The 20,514-nt window shown below is 40.3% G+C and overlaps 1 protein-coding gene across 11 annotated transcripts in view; it reads right to left on the minus strand.

The window, feature by feature from the left end:
- The window catches only part of ANKS1B (ankyrin repeat and sterile alpha motif domain containing 1B), a 771,828-nt gene that overhangs the window by 436,707 nt on the left and 314,607 nt on the right, over positions 1-20,514 (minus strand). For all 11 annotated transcript variants that reach the window (XM_065561011.1, XM_065561005.1, XM_065561000.1 and 8 more), the window contains one exon: positions 5,820-5,956. In XM_065561011.1, the coding sequence (XP_065417083.1) occupies positions 5,820-5,956 (137 nt within the window). The remainder of the gene's footprint in view (positions 1-5,819; positions 5,957-20,514) is intronic.

The raw sequence follows: 20,514 nt of genomic DNA on the forward strand, positions 1-20,514 counted from the left end.
TTTTAAAGACCTTTCTACAGCATGCCTGTGTGAGTGGGGAAGAATCTCTCACATCTACCTGTACAACATTTGGATCCAATTTCCTCTGCAAATGTAAATCAGTGCCACTCATTGTGTCAGCCAGAGAGGCTCTACAATGATTGAAATAATTTGCTCTCTCCTCTAAAGAGCTAAACTACCTCCACTTTGCTCCTAGCCCTGCCAGCTGTGACGGACCATGGCTGGCACTCAGACTTGTTCACCATATGCTGCTAGTGTATGAGATTACCATTCTTTTAAATACAGTACTTCCAAAATCAGTGGAACAGATGTTAAAAAGAATTCTTCTAGGAGGTCATTTGGGAGTTGAGCAATATAAACAGCAACTGTGAGAGGAAGGCCATTTTAGCCAGTAATATTCAGATGGATAAAAAAACCCTGCATCCAAATGTGACCTGTCACAAATACTGAAATTCATTCCACCCTCCCATCCCCCTCAAAAAATAAACAAAAAACCCACTCATTGAATACCAGGTCACTTACGACAATGTCAAGGGACAGTCTTGTTCACATAAAATGAAATGAGCATTTATTCACGGAAGATAATGAGACATTTTTAAATAGTCCACACTTTGGACACCGAAAACCAAAACTGCAGTTAGCCACGTGAAACCCATCTTAGCAAGATATGAAGAGAAAAAGCAGTCAATACATTATAATTAATAAATGAAGAATTTTAAAAGGTTTCTCTGAGAGTTCAGAATTGAAATTCATGATTATTGCCCAAGACTCCATAAGTAAATGGCTAGGCCAAGAAAAAAAAAATTCACAAAAGGAGATGCCGAGATGGTTGATCCTTACATCTGTGTCTTGGAACATTATAGAGACATCATTACAAGAGAATGTCGCTCACCTAGGGTATGTCTACACAGCATTTAAAAACCCGCAGATGGCTAGTGCTGACTCAAGCTCCCGTGCTCGAGCTGCAGGGTCCCAGAGCTCCGGGTGTGGTACAAGCCTGGAAGCCTACACTGCTCTTAAACAGCCCCGCGGCCCAAGAGCCTGGGAGTCAGCTGGCAATGGCTAGCCATAGGTGTCTAATGTCTAGTGTAGACATACCTCTATTCAAATGCTGATTAACAAGTGACTTGCTGTAAATCCAGAGTACTTTGTTCAGTGTGCTGACTAATGTACATAAGACTTTACATGTGGGCTTAGTCTCATTTAGGTTTCTGTTAGACTACGATTTAAAGGTATATCAATCTAACTAACACCTTCTACAGCTCTAGTGCAGACAAGGCAAGATGTACTTTAGTTACATGGTAAGTGGTCAAAATAAAGCTCTAAAGGGACTCTAGAGTTCTAGAAAGGTGTTACTTAGATCAAGCTATCTTTCACAATCTAACAACACACCTTTAAATCATAGTCTAAACAGAGCCCCTTTACACCACTCTGCCAATATTAGAAAGCCTTAAAGTGGGCATAAATGTAATTTAAATTTTAAGGGACCATTTTAAGGGACTCTTACACTGCCAGAGTAGTGTAAGGATAGAGCTCCCATCACTCTAACAAAACCAAAGTTGAAAATAAAAGAATAAGGGGTTCAAATAAAAACAAGCAGACAAAACAAAAAGCTATGTTATGGCAGTTTCCAAAAGTGGGACTTTGTTCATTTACAGAATCACTCTGCTAGTGTTTGGAAACCAGCAATTATGTGCTATGAAACACACAAATATGAAACATTCATATTCAAAACTCTGATGTTACATGGCATTTTATACAAAATGTTTCCAATCATTCCTTTCAGCACAAAGGACTGTGAGTAACTCCAGACTGAGGGGAACACTCCAGAGTGACAGCTTGGTGTTTCATAAAAGCATAACTCATGAACAGGAGCTGTACTTCCTTTTCCAGGCTAAAGTTTAATCATCAAAGTAATTCTTGATGGAGTTAGACCATGGCAGAATTTGTCTGAATAAGATGGGGAAAAAAATCACAGCTCTCATCTTCACTCAGTCATATGCTGAACTTCATACCATTTTTCTGTTTGTTTGTATGTAACATGATAACTTTGAATCAATTTCGAAGAATGTTCTAGACATCAATGGGCATAAGCCTATTGATTATGGTGAAAATTGGAAAACCAGAAAAGCTTGATTCAGAGGAAAATCAGGGCCTCACAGCACCTGGGTCTGCAGGCAAAGGAATCCGTGGGATGCTGTCTTCTGCTGCCTACACATATCAGAGGCAGCTTCTTAACTTTCTGCGTAGGGAGGCTGTCTGTAGCCTGGAGTCTAACAGAAATAAAAGAGCCTTAAAGGGGGGGATTTTAGAGGGAATGGAGGACTCGGGAAGACAGTGGAATATGAAGGAAGTGAGGATACAGAAGGGATTGGGTGGGGAGGTGGCAAAGTGGGCTCCTAGAAGACAGAGGCGGATGTATGCCTTTGCAAAAGGACAAAGCAGCTCTGAGTGCAGGGGCTGGGGGAGCTCGATAGCCCAAAACAGCCAGAGAGCTTTACATTCTGGCACTCGCCGCCCCATCCAGGCACTCCCCTGTTATGTCCCTATGCTGGATAGAGAAGAGGAAAAAAGTGGCATAGCCGTTTAGTCCACTCTTGTGCTCGGGCTGTTCCCTGCAGGCTATTTCTGTTCCCCTTAAAACCTCTCTACTCTGTCAGAATGGTGTAAAGGAGCCGTAGCAGGGGATCCTAAAATGAATTAATCTGTGTGTATTATATATTATCATTATTGTTTATTTGTATTATGATAGTGCCTAGAGGCCAACCAAGATCAGGGCCCCATTGTACTAAGCACGCACTGTACAGTCAGAGTAATAGTCTCTGCTCAAAACAACTTGCAATCTTCAGAGACAAGACAGACAAAGGGCAGGGGAAAGGGAGTAAACATATAACCAGAATTAACAGTGATGTTTTGCAAACATAATGTTAGTTCCACAATTTCTTTTTGAAAAATTCTTAGGGAAGGGTTTTGTTGGGAGGAGATTAGCTAAATGGAAAGATAAAGGAAGGGTGGGGGGACATAGCAGATAGGGATCTAATGCAGATAGGGGAAAGAAAAGAGAAAGGGGACCTGACCGCTGTAACAGATCCATCTCTATGATGGATTGGGCACAGAGGCAGATACATAAATACACACTGACCAATAGGTTACATACTTCCCATTATTGAAGTGTTCTACATAGCAAAAAGGGTGGCTAAATGTCATGTTAAAGTTATTTTGACTGTCTATTCTAACAAGAATGGGGAAGTTCTGACCATAATCCCTTTTCTTCTGCAGTAGGATGAGAGCAGTGCTGATACCATATACACAGATTGTAAATGGTTCTGATTTAACTCCAAACAACTCCTCCCCTGAGTCCCCATGAACTCTATTCAAGATGAACTAGCACAAGAACATCACCATTCAATGTTCTGGGTCCATCTGTTGGCAATATCATGATGAAAACAGATTTTTAAATGCTATTTTCAATGAACTATCACACAACAACTTGTTCCAACAGTATTTCCAGTGCCTGTCTGCCTGCGTCCTACTAGAAAAAAACAACTAAGAGGGAAGAAGGTACTTCAATAGTACTGTGATGTAGAGGGGGAGAGATAGAGAAAGAAAGAGAGTCTACAGAAATAGAAAAATGGGGAGACAATTGGGAAAAGGCAAAAAAGGACAAGAAGATAATATTCTAGACATAGTACAATCTGGATTCAGGCCAGAACATGGAACTGAAACTACGATAGTGGCACTAATAGATGATCTCCAGCTGTGAATGGATGGAGGACAGACATCCATTCTCATCCTTCTGGACCTATCTGCAGCATTTGACACTGTCAGCCAGGAGATACTGCTTCTCATGTGAGAGGTGGAAATGGTGCAGGGTAATGTGTTAAAATGGTTTGAATCATTCCTAGAGGCATGCACCCAATGAGTACTGATGAGAAACTGAACCATGGAGTCCCACAAGGATCAATTATCTCTCTAGTTCTTTTCAACATCTATATGCAGCCAGGAGCGGAGCCAGGGTTTTTGCCACCCTAGGCGGCAGCACTCCTCCACAGTAATCGGCGGCAGCTCCTCTTCTGAAGCTGCGTTCTCAGCAGCGGGGGTCCTTCCGTTCCGGGTCTTCGGGGCACTTCGGCAGCGGGTTCCAGAGCAAGTGAAGGACTCGGCGACGAATTTCCGACGATGACCCGGAGCGGAAGAAGCCCCTCGCTGCCGAAATTCCGCAGAGGGCAGCGAAATGCCGCCCCCCACATCCTGCCACCCTAGGCGACCGCCTAGGGTCGCCTAGTGGAAGCGCCAGCTCTGTGTGCAGCCACTAGGTGAATTGGTAGGACAACTGAAGTGGCAGCAATATGCAGATGACACACAGCTCTACCTATCTTTCATCACATACAACCACACCACTACCATCAAGATGGACCAATGTTTGGATGGCATCAACTCATGCATGAAGAGCAGCTGGCTGAAGCTGAACCCAAGCAAGAAAAAGGTGATGCTGGCGGATAGAGGAAAACATGTTGCAAAGTCTGCAGCTATTGTACAATCTCCTTTGGTTGAAGGTACCAAGTCACAATTGATCAGTTCAGTCCATAGTTTAAGAATAATCTTGGATTCCGTGCTGATGCTAAACTCTTATCTCACATAGCAGCAGTTGGTTAGGAGACTCAGTTTCATCCTGGTGGATGATGACCTGGACTCAGTTATTCATGTCTGTGTCACCTCTCAGTTGGACTATAGCAATGTGATGATATACCTTGGCAAGAAGTCTTCAGCCTCTCTGCTCTCTCCACAAGTTTCCCATGGACTACTGAATCAAGTTCAAAGTCTAGGTCCTTATTTTCATGGCACTGCACTGCCTGGGCCCAGGTTAGCTAATAGACCACCTAAAGCTCTGAGATGAAGACTGTACTCAACAACTTTGCTCTCTGGCACAACAGAATTCTCTACAATAAGGGCAAAGCTCATTCATGTGGGAGACAGAATTTAGGTGTGGGGAAGGAGCTGATCCCAGCCTGTGGAGTGAATTCTCCAGAAACTAAAAGATTATCACAAACCTCATCACCTTCTACTCAAAATAGAAGACATTTCTTTGACCTTGCCTTCTGTAACAGACACATAGCAACGTGTCTTAAAAAAAATTAAAACAACCAAAGCAAGACACACCACTGCACATGCTTTTCTTCCCGAAGAAAGGATGAGAGAACAAACAAACAACTTGTGACATATGTTAGTCATGTTGCTTAATGCCCTACTGGAAGATGTTTAGGTACTGTAGTGATAAGCAGGTATAAGACCCTTTCATCTATTCTATACACAGAATTAGAAATATGTGGAAAAGTTTAAAGTTATGTAGACTCAACAATAATTTAAGAGAAAGTAAAATAAATAATGTACAAAATGTTATGGAATCAAGAGGACAGAAATATAGTGAGGGAAAGAGGCCTGGAAAAAGGATGAAAAGAGAACAAAAACTTGGAGGAAAACTAATGGCAGCCAAATATAGCGTTAGCATTAAACAAAGATTTTATTTGTCATTAATTCTATAACAAGAAATAGTTGTATAACTATTTTAACACATTGTACATCTCTCTGACCATCATACCAGAGGTTTTAATTTCACCATGTATAACCAAGATCTTTTTCTGGGTTCAGAAAATGTTTTGGAGCTCTCTGTTTCTCCATTTTTTAATTATCTACATTTATATATTCAAAAGGTCCTTATTAGAGACAGAGTACATGCATACATACATGTGCACGCACACACAGTCAACTGTTCACAGAATCAGAAACAATTAACAAGAGAGTTTATTCTGATGACCTACCTGAGGGCGTATAACTTTTACTATATTTTTAAGTGCAGTGTCTGGTGATGGAGGAGAGCAGTCAGGTGTTGGGCCTGTAGAGCTGTTTCTATGGTTACCAGTTCCTGGTGCAGTAATTGCTACCTGAGGTGCATTATCTGTGAATAAAAATAGCATTTTGATGAACCTGCTATTCTAGTTCAGTATATGTCTTTTAAAATCAGAAAATACTTTTGAAAACAGAGCAATATTTCAACTTTGAAAAATTAACATTGTTGAACACAGACAGTGAGGAAAATACTGCATATTTATCCTATATTTTTAGTACATGTTTTATTTCCATTTAAGCTGGTGTATATCACCCTCTATGGTAGCTAAATATTAGTGCACACAAAATGAAAAAATATTGTTTAATTCATTTTTCTGAATGACCCATTACAGTTCCTAATACAGCTTTTATAATCAGAATAATCTAAGGCTAAATATCAACTGCAGGTCATATTGCTTTTTGTTCAGCTTTGCTGTAATAAGACCATCAAGGCACCAATTCAGTGAAGTACTTAAACATGTGTCTAATTTAAAGCATTTGTGTAGTCCCACAGAAGTCAGTGTAACTACTCACATGCTTTAAATTAGGCACATATTTAAGTGCTATGTTGGACTGAGGCCCATATGCTCCTGTGGGTTAGGGAATATTAATGTTACAGACTCACCACTGAAAATACACACATCGAAGTATGAATCCTGTTAAGAGGAGTAGGGGAGCGATGTAATAACACATTTCTAGGAAGATAAATACATATAGGGCCTGATTCTTAATTACACTAAAATACCTTTACCTTGCTCTGGCAGTGTATAGAAGCCTTAAAGTGAGTGTAAACATAATTTACCCCTACTTAAAATCTGCTTTACAGGGCCAGAGCAGTGAAAAGCAATTTTCAGGCCTACAGTATATGTAAAACCTGTGCAGTCTCTAGGGTCTGATTCTTCACTTCTAATAAAGTCAGTTTATACCACTGTAGTCATGCAAGGGGCATGAGCAAAAATATATAGTATAGTATAGTATAGTATAGTATAGTATAGTATAGTATAGTATAGTATAGTATAGTATTCCCACTTTAAATCTTCTTCATGCTGCCAGAGCAGCATAAATTGGAAGTAGTGTTGATAAGAATCAGGCCCTTTTGTGTTTATTGGAATACCTTATATTCTTAAATACTAAATTCTACAAACAATGTATTTCAATTATACAAGCACCCTGAAAAAACCCAACAGCTCAACATTTCAGACCCTCTGTCCTTTCTCAAGGGAATAAAGCATCAGATATGTAGCTGTTTCTTATAAACAATGTCCTTATTGTAAACAGCTTTTTATTTTCACTGTATGACCAATCATCAGATGACCAATAATAATGTACCACATGGGTTTTCTCCATCAGAGAGAGAGAGAATCATTACCAATTCAACTGTAGCAAAGGGATTTTCAAGTTTAAGTATATGGTATGCAGTTTCATTAATAATAAAAAGCCTTGAATTAATTTTCTTTTGTAATATAAATTATTGCATAATTATAATGCTCTAATTTCCTTTCCCTTTCTGGTTGCTGAGAATAGGACCAAAGAAAATATTTGAAGGTTGTATTTTTTAAGAAAGCCCTAACTGTAAATACATTCAAACTAATATAAATTTCAGTGCAGCAATTCATGACAAAAGAAAGCAATTTACCCTTGAAACAGTAGGGCCAGACTCTGCTGCATCCAGTGGAAAGTGGGCTGGCAGCCGGAGAGTAAACTGACAGTGAACCAGTTATTGGTCTCTGATTCTCTGCCAGTTCCAGGAAAAGTTATAGTAGTCTGGGGACTGTGCTAGCACGCACCAGGTGCTAATGGTCCCCAAGCGTGCATTCCAGTAACCTCCAGTGGATAATCCATGCTCCAGTCATTTTCTGTCCCTTTCCCTAACACACTAGCTGTCATAGGTAGTGTGTCATAGAAGCCATTTCTGACTCAGTGCCCACTATGAACTCCCCCATGTTAGGGGCTTGTGGTAATTTTTTGCTCCCTTTGTGACACATGAGCAGAACAAAGGAAGAGAAGCACAGCTGAGAATATGCCCCATAAGATATTTTCTTACATTAAAAATAACCAAAATTATTAAAAAACAATTCTAAAACAAGAGCATATATAAACATAGGCCCAGATAGATCAAAGAAACTAATTTATTTATTTTTTTGCTGATTTACATCCCAGGCAGTCCTATTAATTTCACTGAGTTGTTGCACAGGGGTGCATGTCAGCACAGAATTTAGCCATATGGTGTGATTCAGAGATTAAGAAGAGAAAGGACCATTATGATCTAATCTGACCTTCTCCATTACACATACCATTGAATCTCACCCTCTAATTTCTGCATCAAGTCCATAACTTCTGTTTGATATAGCATTCTTTTAGAAAGCTTCAGCATCTGACCACCTGATCTAGTTATGTCTTTTTCTGATACATTAAAGCGCCATCTATTCTCAGAAATCTCTTGCCCACTTAAGTACTTGTAAACCATAACCAAATAATTTCTTAACCTTCTCTTGGAAAAAAACAAATAGATTGAGCTTCTTAAGTCTCTCACTATGAGGCACATTTTCCATGTCTCAGATTATTCTTGCAACTTTTTTTTGAACCCTTTCCAATTTTTCTACATCCTTTCTGAAGTGTGGATACCAGAACTGGACGTGGTATTCCAGTAATGGTCTCATTAATGCCATGTATAGAGGTAATGCTTCTTTCCTACTCCTACTTGATATTCCTCTGCTTATGTACCAAAGGATTACATTTGCCCTCTAAACTACAGAATTACACTGGGGGCTCATATTCAGTTGGTTACCTACCATTATCCCTAAATCCTTTTCAGTGTCACTGTATTCCAGGATATTGTCTCCACTCAATTAATTATGACCTACATTCTTTGCTCCTACATATACAACTTGCACTTGGCTGTGGTAAAAAGCATATTGTTCAAATAAACCCACTTTACCAGCCAGTCCAGATCTATATGTATAACTGAGCTCTCTCCATCATTATGTGGGAATTTTTCCAGCAATTATTTCATATTTTCTTCCAGATCATTGATACAAATATTGAACAGGACCAAGAACAAATCCCTGTGGCACCCAATTAGAAACTCTCCCACAGGATGATTATTCCACTTTTACAATTACTTTGAGATCTGTCAGTTAACCAGTATTTAATCCACTTAATCTGGATTACCTTGATTTTTGAATAGTGCTTTTTTAAAAGCAGAATGTCAAGAAGGACTAAGTCAAATGCTTCTGTGACCCTAAGTGTTACAGAAGTGTAAGTGTATTATGGCAACACAGTTACCTTATAACCTCAGTTTGTTCTATGTAATAGCAGAAAGGTGGGGACACTAATCTTCTCTGCTCCCTAGTTCACAATTTTGAGACATAATTAATATGGTCATCCAGATATCTTGTTCACGTAAAAAAATTGTTTAGTTCTCAGTATACACTAACACGTCTCTAACAAAGTAAACATACAAGAATTAATACCATAATTAATCTTTTCATAAGAAAATAAGGTTGGGAGTTAATTTCTTCATCCGTACCTTTCATTTAGACAATTGCAAGATAAATACCCAAGCGATTCAAATCGTTGCAACATCTGTTCAAATATACCATGACCTTTAGGATAAAATAAAACTTGGATTATGTGGTGTATTTAATTAAATGCCCTTCTAATAGCATTTAATATTTAGCTGGATGTTTCTTTGGGATCCAAAATGGATGCCTACAGTTGGGCTTCTATGTTCATATTAAGGTACCTAAATAAGTTGTGCTTGATTTTCAAAAGTACTGGGTACCCATCAGCTCTCATATTCTTGAGTAATTTAGGAGCTGAGATATAGGCGCTCAGTCTTTTGAAAATCTTGGCCACTATCTCCAAAGGTCTAACTGAAGATGGAACTTACTTATTATTACGACAATGATAAACAATATGAGAAATATTTCTGACTCTTTTCTAGAGTTTACAGGCTACCAGGAGATCAACAGGAAATAAAAGCCATGGGAGGGAATGGAGGTCTCATTCATACTAGTGGTGACTGCTTAGTGTTTACACCTACTAGGGTTGCTTATATCTAGGAAAATTTACATTTGTCCCCAAAAAATTATAAAAAGCAGAATGACAAAAATCAAAAATAGCTTGCCTTCTTTATTACAGCTGCAAACTATGTTGTTCTCCCCTTGCTATGTAAATGAACTGTTACACATGAAAAGAAAACATCAACACATTAATGGTTTAATTAGAATTATAAAGAAATCAGGCAAGTGGAAACCAGACCTTACAACTTCAATTAAAACATGAATTCACTGATGCCTGTGTCCTTTTATGTGCTACAATATTAGAAGAAAGAAAACTTATTGTATGAACAGTAGTACACAAAGTATTAATGTAATTTATACAGAAGCAGTTTTTTATTTTCATTCCATTATTCATGTCCTTGGGGGAACAACTGTACATTGAAAATCTCCTGACCCAGAAGGTCATTCTCATCTTTGCCAAGTATTTCAAGATAACGAAATGACAGATAGCATTGCACTCATATAGTGCCTATTTATTATATTGTTAATTATTATTATTAAGTAGGCAACAAGTATGCCAGTACCAAGCAGAAAGCTAGGCCCTTTCTAAAACACAATGCTGCACTTGAGTATTCCTGAATATACTGTTTAAAAAAATGCCTAACCAATTCAGTAAATATTTGACAAACAACATTGCTAAAATCAGACACTCTCCACAGCTTTGTACTGATGTTTTTAAATATAGCATCTTGGGGCCAGAGGTGTGCTGTTTTAGTGACACAAATCAGATGTAAATATGGTTTAGCTGGTAGCAGGTTTCCAGCTGTTTTGTGTCACACTGACTCTGGAGTTGTATAAAACAACTAAAGTATATTGGTGAATCTGGCCATATATGTTTTGTGTACATTTTAGATCGCATCTGAATTTTAGATTTAGAAATTACATATTCCTGATACTCAGCATGTTGCAGAACAAAGGCAGTCATAAGATTTTTTTAAAAATTAAAGAAAAAGAAAATAACCACACTAGCGCTGAAAAGATTTTATCACAAACTTTCGCCTTAATGATTTGCAACACAATTATCTGAATAGTGCTATAGGAATTGAGTACAAAAATTACCACTATTTTATGAAGTCATTGACAAAGCACAGTGAAGGCTAAAATGAAACCACTCCCTTCAATAATGAAGGCTTCCATAGACATCAATGAATTGCACATTCAGCTACGAAGGGAAAATGAGTAAAATTATGACTTCAGTGCACCAGTGATTAAAAAGAACAGGATTCTGCACTCAAACAAAACTATGTTTAAAAATGTGTTTTACCTGAAAAAAAAAATTGTGGGAGTCCCATACAACATGGGCTCGATTTATCCCTTGGGATCCATTAGGCAAGCCAGATTGCTGTTACCAGCAATAGTAAGCACCTTGGAATGGAGACACAGTGGCCCAAGCCACTGAAGATGCTGGAGCCAGCAAGCACAGGCTCAAAATTGGGCAGAGCAGTTCCCAAACTGGTGGAAGTTTCACTGATTCAGTACCTCCTCCAGGCAGACTCCACCGGTGCGGGGCTTCAGACTTAAAAGCTGTCCTTCCTTAGCAGAACCCCATAGGTGAATCCTCATCCTCCCCTCACCATCAATGCATAGCTACCCCCAGGGTACAAAACTCAGAATTAAAGACGGGGACAAATTACATATTTTAGGATCTAAAGACACCAGAAACATTACTCAAGAAAATGCAAAAAGAGCACATTGAAGACTCAGGCATAGCATCAGTGAGTAGCTAAACTCGATATGTGGGAAGAACAGGTTGCACCAAACTACATGTATTTGTTCTCTTGAATTTCTTTTGTTTCCTATGTACTTAAACCTGAATTAGCATTGTTCCTAGTTGGATAGTAAATATATAGCTGCAACTGTTTTGTTGAAAGCACTTGTAGCTATAACCAGCTTGGTATTGGATCTGGTAGCTATTTTGAGATAGTGTTTGGAATTAATTACTAGTGAAGTGCATTCCAGTGGCAGCAGGGAGTCTGGTTAGTTGTTTCTGCATCATCTGTGAGAGTTTGGGTATGATGATTATCAACTTTTTATTTCCTCTCATCACCCACCTGCAAAAATAGACCTTGCAATTTTTTCAAATTTGCATAACCCTAGCAGTGCCAGACAACGGTCTGGAAAGACCTCTCTCATTAAGTACTAATGAGAGATGATTGTTCATTTTCACTATTTCCTGAATAATCTTTTGGTATTCTGCCTCTGCAAGCAGTAGATGCCTAATAGAACTTTCCAAAACAATGCTACAGTTATTTATCCTATATTTGTTTTTTGTAACCTCAAAATTATGAGTGTTTCGCACTGGCTTTTGCATGTTTACATGGCATGTTTGCAGTGTCTACAACTGACATTTTATAACCTTGCACATTTTCCTTGTCTCTGTATTCTAGTTTTAGCTTTCTAGAAGGTGAATGAAGAGCACAGAATGTGGTTACAGATGCCAAAATGTTTGATTACATCACTAATTCATTAAAAAATAGAACATCCTATTGATATTGTATTGCAAAACGTCCCCCAAAGAGAACAATCTAGGATTTTACTGGGGACTGATTGTGCTCATATTTATGTTAATAGCAAAACTCCCCTTTCCTGCAGTGGGAGCAGGACTGGGCCATTGAATTCTACCCTGTATATAGTATACTATTTTGCAAAGTGCATATATAGACAAACTTTGTTGTTCTGAAAGCATTGATGAGGTATGCTTTATTTGCAGTCCATTTCAGAATGCAACCAGAGATATGTCATCTGAGTCAGCCATCCTAATCTACTTTAGCAGAGTTGATAGTAGCCTCCAATGATTGCTGTTGGTAATCAGCAAACTTCAGTAGTCTTGAAAGTAAGAGTCTGAAGTATTCGCCTATATCCAGTCTGCTGTATAACTGCGCAATGTAGTTTCCAGACAACATTACATATGTACAACCAGGGCCGTAGCAACAAAGAACGTGGGCCCCTCTGAACGGTGGCCCCTTCCGAACATATGTCCGGGCGGGGCCCCTTACAATGCAGAAACTGGAATGCGGTATTTATTTTGCCACTTTTAGGGGCCCCCTTCCTTGCGGGGCCCCCTCCGGTCGGAGGGTACGGAGGGCGCTCGCTACGCCTCTGTGTACAACCTTCATTCTGTGTTAACAAGTATCAGTTATCGAATAAAACTCCTTCTAAAAACACTGCAATTATAAAATAAACCAAACATTTGGAAGCTTGAAAGTTCTAAAATAAGGATGAAATTTAATAACAACTAAGCATTTCAAAGTCTGGTAACTATTGGTTAAGGTTGAGATATTCACGTTATAGTTAAGTGTCAGCTACCTTAATTCTGATTTTGACTTTACATATCATTATTTTAATATTTTTTGTATAAGTATTCACAGTGAGGTTTTGTTTCATATTAAAAATGCATAAGGGGTCTTGTGGTACTTTGGTTAATTGTGCATTGGTATACTGGTTAAGTGTAAGGGGTTGTTGTACACGTACAGGGATAGCCACTGATACATAGTCAAAATTAACATAATTTGTTGATTCTGTACTACGAATTTCATGGCAACATATAAGTTGACATATCAGGTCAAACCGGTGGTCCATCTAGCTCAGTATTCTCTCTCTTACATTGGCCAGGACAAGATGCTTCAGAGGAAGATGAAAGAAATACTGTTAGTTGTCGGTTTATGATATTAAAGCATGAGTGTTTATAGCAATGATAAAAAATATCTAATGTATCTGTGGATGTACGCATTACCTATCTAAATATACAAGCTTTTTAAAAAATCTAGAATTTTAAGTATTTTTATAATTAACATCCTAGTAAGATTTTCTCACAGGTTTTACAATTTTAATTCTGTTTTAACATTTTTTTCCTGGGAATTTCCTTAGTCTTTTTTCTTTTTTATAGATATGCCAAGAACAAAACAGTCCATGTAATGTATAACTTTCTCTACCAGGTTAGTAAGTGTAAATTAAACAACATCATATACTAGCTAACATTGCTGTACTCTCGTCAAATTTATCTTCTGCTTAGTAGAACAGCAGCATAATTTCTTAAACTCTAGGTCTTCAGAATCTTTTAAGTCCTTCAACCCAGTGAAGTAAGCTCCGGATTTAAGGAATTCTGTAGGCTGTACCAGTGGATTTTGTAAAGTTCAAAGCCAAACCAAGAAAGTTAAAAGACTAAAATCTAGAAGTGAACCTTGGAGACGTTTAAAAATTCTTCACATCAACTAGTGGAGTTTACAGTCTCCCACTGAGGCTGCAGACTATATGAAGTCTGCATAAAGCTCAGGGATTTTTAAGAGCTGCAAAAATCTATAGCAAATAATTTAAAAATTAACTTTCAAAACCTGCAAAATACTCAAAGGCATCATCTCCAGTGACAGAAAATTATATTTGAGTTATTATTATAATTGAGTTATATGACCTGATTCTTTAGTCTGTTAAGGCTGCTTTGCCAGCGGGGTGCCTGGTTCCTTGAAGCAAAGGGTACTTAAACCTGGTGGATCCAGGGAGCAGAGATTCTCCCATCATAGGTGAATCCTCCAGTGATGTAGAGCCACAGTGGCAGATCCTATCCACTCACCACATGCAGTTACCAGGATAGGGAGTGTTCCTGTCCCCCAAGACAGAGGAAGCATATGTAGGAGCTGGATTTTATAATGTACTATGAGAATTAATGTATGATTTGATTTCATCCTGTCAGCCACCCTTTTTGAATAGCAGAAAGGAATAACAGACCAGAACAATCCTTATGACTAATTATGGTCATCCTTTTGTTTCAGAATAAATTATAAAGCTACTATGGTACACATCCAGGACACACCACACGATCCATTGTCTACAGCCAAGCTCTAAGATATAACCGCATTTGCTCCAATCCCTCGGATAGAGACAAGCACCTACAAGATCTCTATCAAGCATTCTTAAAACTACAATACCCACCTGCTGAAGTGAAAAAACAGATTGACAGAGCCAGACGAGTACCCAGAAGTCACCTCCTACAAGACAGGCCCAACAAAGAAAATAACAGAACACCACTAGCTGTCACCTTCAGCCCCCAACTAAAACCTCTCCAGCGCATCATCAGAGATCTACAACCTATTCTGAAAGATGATCCTTTACTCTCACAGATCTTGGGAGACAGACCTGTCCTCGCTTACAGACAACCCCCCAACCTAAAGCAAATACTCACCAGCAACCACACATCACTGAACAAAACCACTAACCCAGGAACCTATCCTTGTAACAAACCCCGATGCCAACTCTGTCCACATATCTATTCAAGTGACATCATCATAGGACCTAATCACATCAGCCATACCATCAGGGGCTCGTTCACCTGCACACCTACCAATGTGATATATGCCATCATGTGCCAGCAATGCCCCTCTGCCATGTACATTGGCCAAACCGGACAGTCTCTACACAAAAGAATTAATGGACACAAATCTGACATCAGGAATCAAAATACTCAAAAACCAGTGGGAGAACACTTTAACCTGTCTGGTCATTCAGTGACAGACCTGCGGGTGGCTATATTACAACAGAAAAACTTCAAAAACAGACTCCAACGAGAGACTGCTGAGCTAGAATTGATATGCAAACTAGACACAATCAACTCCGGTTTGAATAAGGACTGGGAATGGCTGAGCCATTACAAACATTGAATCTATCTCCCCTTGTAAGTATTCTCACACTTCTTAACTGTCTGTACTGGGCTAGCTGGATTATCACTTCAAAAGTTTTTTTTCTCTTAATTAATTGGCCTCTCAGAGTTGGTAAGACAACTCCCACCTGTTTATGCTCTCTGTATGTGTGTATATATATCTCCTCAATATATGTTCCATTCTATATGCATCCGAAGAAGTGGGCTGTAGTCCACGAAAGCTTATGCTCTAATAAATTTGTTAGTCTCTAAGGTGCCACAAGTACTCCTGTTCTTCTTTTTATGTTAAGTAGCTTAGAGGAACATTGAAGGCCTGGGTCTCAATGTAAATTGGCTTGGTTATTGATTGTAAAACTTAGCAAGGTTTAATTTGCAATGCCCTTTTGCTCAATATAAAATACTACTGTTTGTATTCTCAATCTGTTTGTGTGAATCAGGAATGTATGCATTAGAAAAAGATAAGGTGTGAAGGCCATTGTTATAGCCAGAGTCAAGGAAGAAGGAGTGAAGAAACTTAAAGGACATCAAAGAATCATCAACACGCATCCATAAGGAAGGGCAGATTGACGACCCTGAGGTAAAGGCTGGCACCCCTAAAGACAATTGATTAAATCAGAACAAAGAACAGGATGACCTTCTCGGAGGTGTATTGGAATGTTTACACCAATTAAGAAGTAACCGGTCACAAAGTGACACAGCAGAATCCATAGGCTTCAACAGAGAAGAAATCCTATAAGAACAGGGTGCTTTGCCATAGGACTTTGGGTTCGTCTTGCCACACTCCAGAAGCATCAGATCGCGACCGATAGAACCCCGCTCCCCTCTGCGACCAATCTGGCTGGCCACTAGATTGATCCAGACTCTGGACTGGTAACTATAAACATCACTGCAGGACTGCGTATGTGTGTGTCTAAAAAGCATACCCTGAAACCTATGCTAACTGTGGTATTCTCAATAAACATTGTGTATTTACCTTCCTCTATAAAGATCCCGTGTGCTTTGTATGAGCATAACACATACGTATCCCCTCCAAACCTCTGGCCATGCACAGTTTAGCCAGACTAGAGACATTGGCTTACAATGTTGCAAAAAATATTTTTTTTTACCAAAACGAAATGCCTCTGATTTTTTCAAACTGTCACATCTTATCATTTTGCCCAACGTTACCAAAATTTTCTCCTTTGCCAGAGGATCATACATGAGAAATTTCAGACAGACCACTTGAATTCTGTCAAAGTCACAGAGAATGGAAGGAGAAGATGGTCAAATCAAGCTTATAATGAAAAGCTAATTACAACCTTGACTATAAAGAAACTATTATTTCTCTTTAGATGGTGAAATACCAGGTTTGATCAAGACCTGCTGTGGCCATTGTACTAGCTGCCCCTATTTTAGTGGGACTGGGAAGGAATTTTTCCCTTACCACCAGATTGGCTTAGGTGGAGTTGGGTTTTTTTTGCCTTCCCCACAGCAGGTTCAGGAAGGGCTTTGTTCATGCCTGGCATGGCATGAAGGGTGGTAGGCTGTATGTCACAACTCATTATAGAAGTGGGGCAGATGTCCAGTGCAACACTTTTCTTCAACATTACTAAATGGGTCTAAGACTAGCATATCAATTTAGTTAAGGTTTAGCCTGCTCTACATACAATTTTTCAACCAGGAGAACTATTCCAGCTAGGGAAGTAACTTCTTCTGAAAGAGTTATACCATTACATCATCTAGTGTGGGTACAATTGTACAGATAAAAAGGTGACATGCCACTATAGTTTATTTCCCTTCTTAACTAGGGTTGCCACCTTGGTGGTTTTTGACTGGTGTGGCTGGCTTTTTTTTTATGGCTTTTCCAGCTGCTGGTCCAAAGATGTTTTATGCCAGTTGGTTTATGTGTTGTTGTTTGTTTTGCACTGTTACCAGGTATTATTTTGCTGTGCGGCTGGATGGCTGTGCGTGCAGTAATCTTGTAACTCTTGTTGCAAGTGTCACAGCTGCTAGCGCACTGTGGCTGCCAGGCCAGCATCTGCGTCACTCTCTGCATGTACACACACACATACATCACTCAAAGCTCTTCCAATAAGTGGGAGGGAATGGTATGTGGATGAGAAAGGGAGGAGCAGGGTTTGCTTAGCTCGACTAGAATTATTTTATTACTGGATGCTTTAGGTACCACCTCTCCGGAAGGGTGGGCTCCGCTGCATGGGGTGATATGATGTACTATGTAAACCAGGGGTGGACAAACTATGGCCCGCGCACCACACCTGGCCCACCAGCTCATTTAATCTGTCCCTCGAGCTGCAGCTGGGGAGTGGGGTTGGGCGCTGCTCCATGCGTTCCGTGGCTCCATGCAGCTCCCAGAAGCAGTGGCATGTCCCCCCTCCAGCTCCTACATTTAGGGGCAGCCAGGGAGCTCCGTGCGCTGCCCCCACACCAAGCGCCATCCCCGCAGCTCCCATTGGCCGGGAACTGCAGCCAATGGGAGCTGCAGGGGCAGCGCCTGTGGATGGGGCAGCCCGCAGAGCTGCCTGGCTGCACCTCTGCATAGAAGCCGGAGGGGGGACATGCCGTTGCTTCCAGGAGCTGCTAGAGGTAAGCGCTGCCCAGAACCTGCACCCCTGAGCCCCTCCCACGCCCAACCCCCTGCCCCAGTCCTGATCCACCTCCCACCCTCCGAACCCTCAATCCCAGCCTGGAGCACGCTCCTGCACCCCAAACCTCTCATCCCCTCCCCCACCCCAGAGCCTGCACTCCCAGCCGGAGCGCCCACCCCCGCACACCCCAACTCTCTGCCCCAGCCTGGAGCCCCCTACTGTACCCTGAATTCCTTATTTCTGGCCCTACCCCAAGCCCTCACCTCCCTTCCCATGCCTGAGCCCCATCCCTGATCCCCCTCCCACCCTCTGAACCCCTCGGTCCCAACCTGGAGCACCCTCCTACACCCCAAATGGCTCATCCCCAGCCCCACTCTACAGCCCACAACTCCAGCCGGAGACCTCAGCTCCCCCACACACACCTCAATCCCCTGCCCCAGCCTGGAGCCCCCTCCCACACCTTGGATGCCTCATTTCTGGCCCCACCTCAGAGCTTGCACCCCCAGCCAGAGCCCTCACCTCCTCCTGCACCCCAGCCCCAATTACACAAGCATTCATGGCTCACCATAGAATTTCCATTCCCAGATGTGGCTCTCGGGCCAAAAAGTTTGCCCACCCCAATGTAAATGGTAGTACAGACTGGTGCAGAGCAAAGGGAATGATCTTTTTGAAGATCCTGAAAAACACATTTCCTCTGATGTGCTCTCAGAAAGGTTATCCCACATTAGCACTATTTAGAGAGACATTCTGGGGAGAAAGGAGATGGTGATTAACTTGTTATTCTGTCTGAAGTTGCTAATGATTCCATCTAGTAAAAATGCATCTATTCTGCATCTATAATAACGCAGTAGCATCCCCAGTGCTCTCCCTTCTGCGTGATATTCCTTGTGCAATCAAAATTTCCACATGAGGTGGCCTCAGCCTGTATTTTTTGCACACCTAAGCCTACCACTGAAGTCAGTGGGAGTTTTGGGTGTGCAATCAATGCAAAAATCTGGTTCATGACTTTTTATTGTGTAAAATAAAAGTGATAAAAAAATGAAACGTAGGGAAAGAAATGGAAGAAACAGAGTTTTCTGGTTGCAAACTGCACATTGCCATCAGGAATAGCAGATGCAGCAAGGGAGAGAGAAACAGAGAAAATGGAAGTAAACAAGTAAACAAGATTTGTTATTACTGAACTTAAAATAAAATAGTTTTTTTTTACAAGATATAACACTGATTTCCTTCATTGGGAACCAATGTGCTTTTAAACCAAGTCACCAACACTAGACAAAACAAATAAATCTGTTCATTATGTACAGAAGTGGTTCATTGCTGTAACACTGGTCTACTGTCTGGGTAAGAAGTTCAGAACTGGGCCCTAACTTTTTAATGTTAGACTGTGACTGGCTCTAATACAACTGCGCAGGGAAGTAGCAGAAATATAGTTACTACTCACCACACCTATGCAGTCATGTCAACGCAACTGTATCCTAGCTCTGGGAGGGTGAAAGGAATACAGTAACCACATGGCAGATTCACCCTCCAGGCAGAAGTGATGGAAGCAGGTGGGGAGTCTACAGGGACATAATGCTGCCACACCTAAGCACCAGCCAGTGGCGCTGGCTGGATGTACACAGGCATGAGGAGTAACCTGCATCTGAAAAGGGCTGCAGCAAATTACTCCTTCCCTGCACAACTGGGGTACCCAGGAAACATAGATAATTCAGGTCAAATGCCTCCTGGGGCTCTTCATGGATGGACCAGCTATGCAACTCCCCTCCTCCTTACACAATTTTGGCCCCAACAGAACAAACTGGAACCTTGTTAAATTAAAATAGAGACAAAATATACAGAGATTTACTACTGTAACTAATCATGATAATTAGATAAGATTTTAAGACATTATCCTCCATATACCTGCTCTAACTTACAATTAACCATCAGTTTTATATCTGTTTAAATTACATAAAGAATAATGATTGAGAGGCTTTTTAAAAATGCAGTTATTGAATACACTAAACTGGTTTGTATACTACCTCTGCATTTCATCCCTAATTAAAATGAACTAGCAAAAGAACTTAACTAATAGCTATTTAACAAAAAAGTAAATCTGATAAAAAGCATTTATGTAAAAACTCTAAAATATAGAGAACCTCAAAAACAATTACATGTCTCTGAATCACTTCCTTGATTTGAAAAAGTGGCTTCGTTGAACAGAGTGCAGTCAAGTCTACAACAAAATCATTCTGCATAGTAATCACACTTGGGTGAATGAAGCCCAGTTCTGGTCAGAATTTATGCATGTTGATGAGGAAAAAAAATTATACTTTCACTACTTAGTGCC

This window comes from Chrysemys picta, chromosome 1 (assembly GCF_011386835.1).
Source record: "Chrysemys picta bellii isolate R12L10 chromosome 1, ASM1138683v2, whole genome shotgun sequence".
Taxonomy (NCBI): domain Eukaryota; kingdom Metazoa; phylum Chordata; order Testudines; family Emydidae; genus Chrysemys; species Chrysemys picta.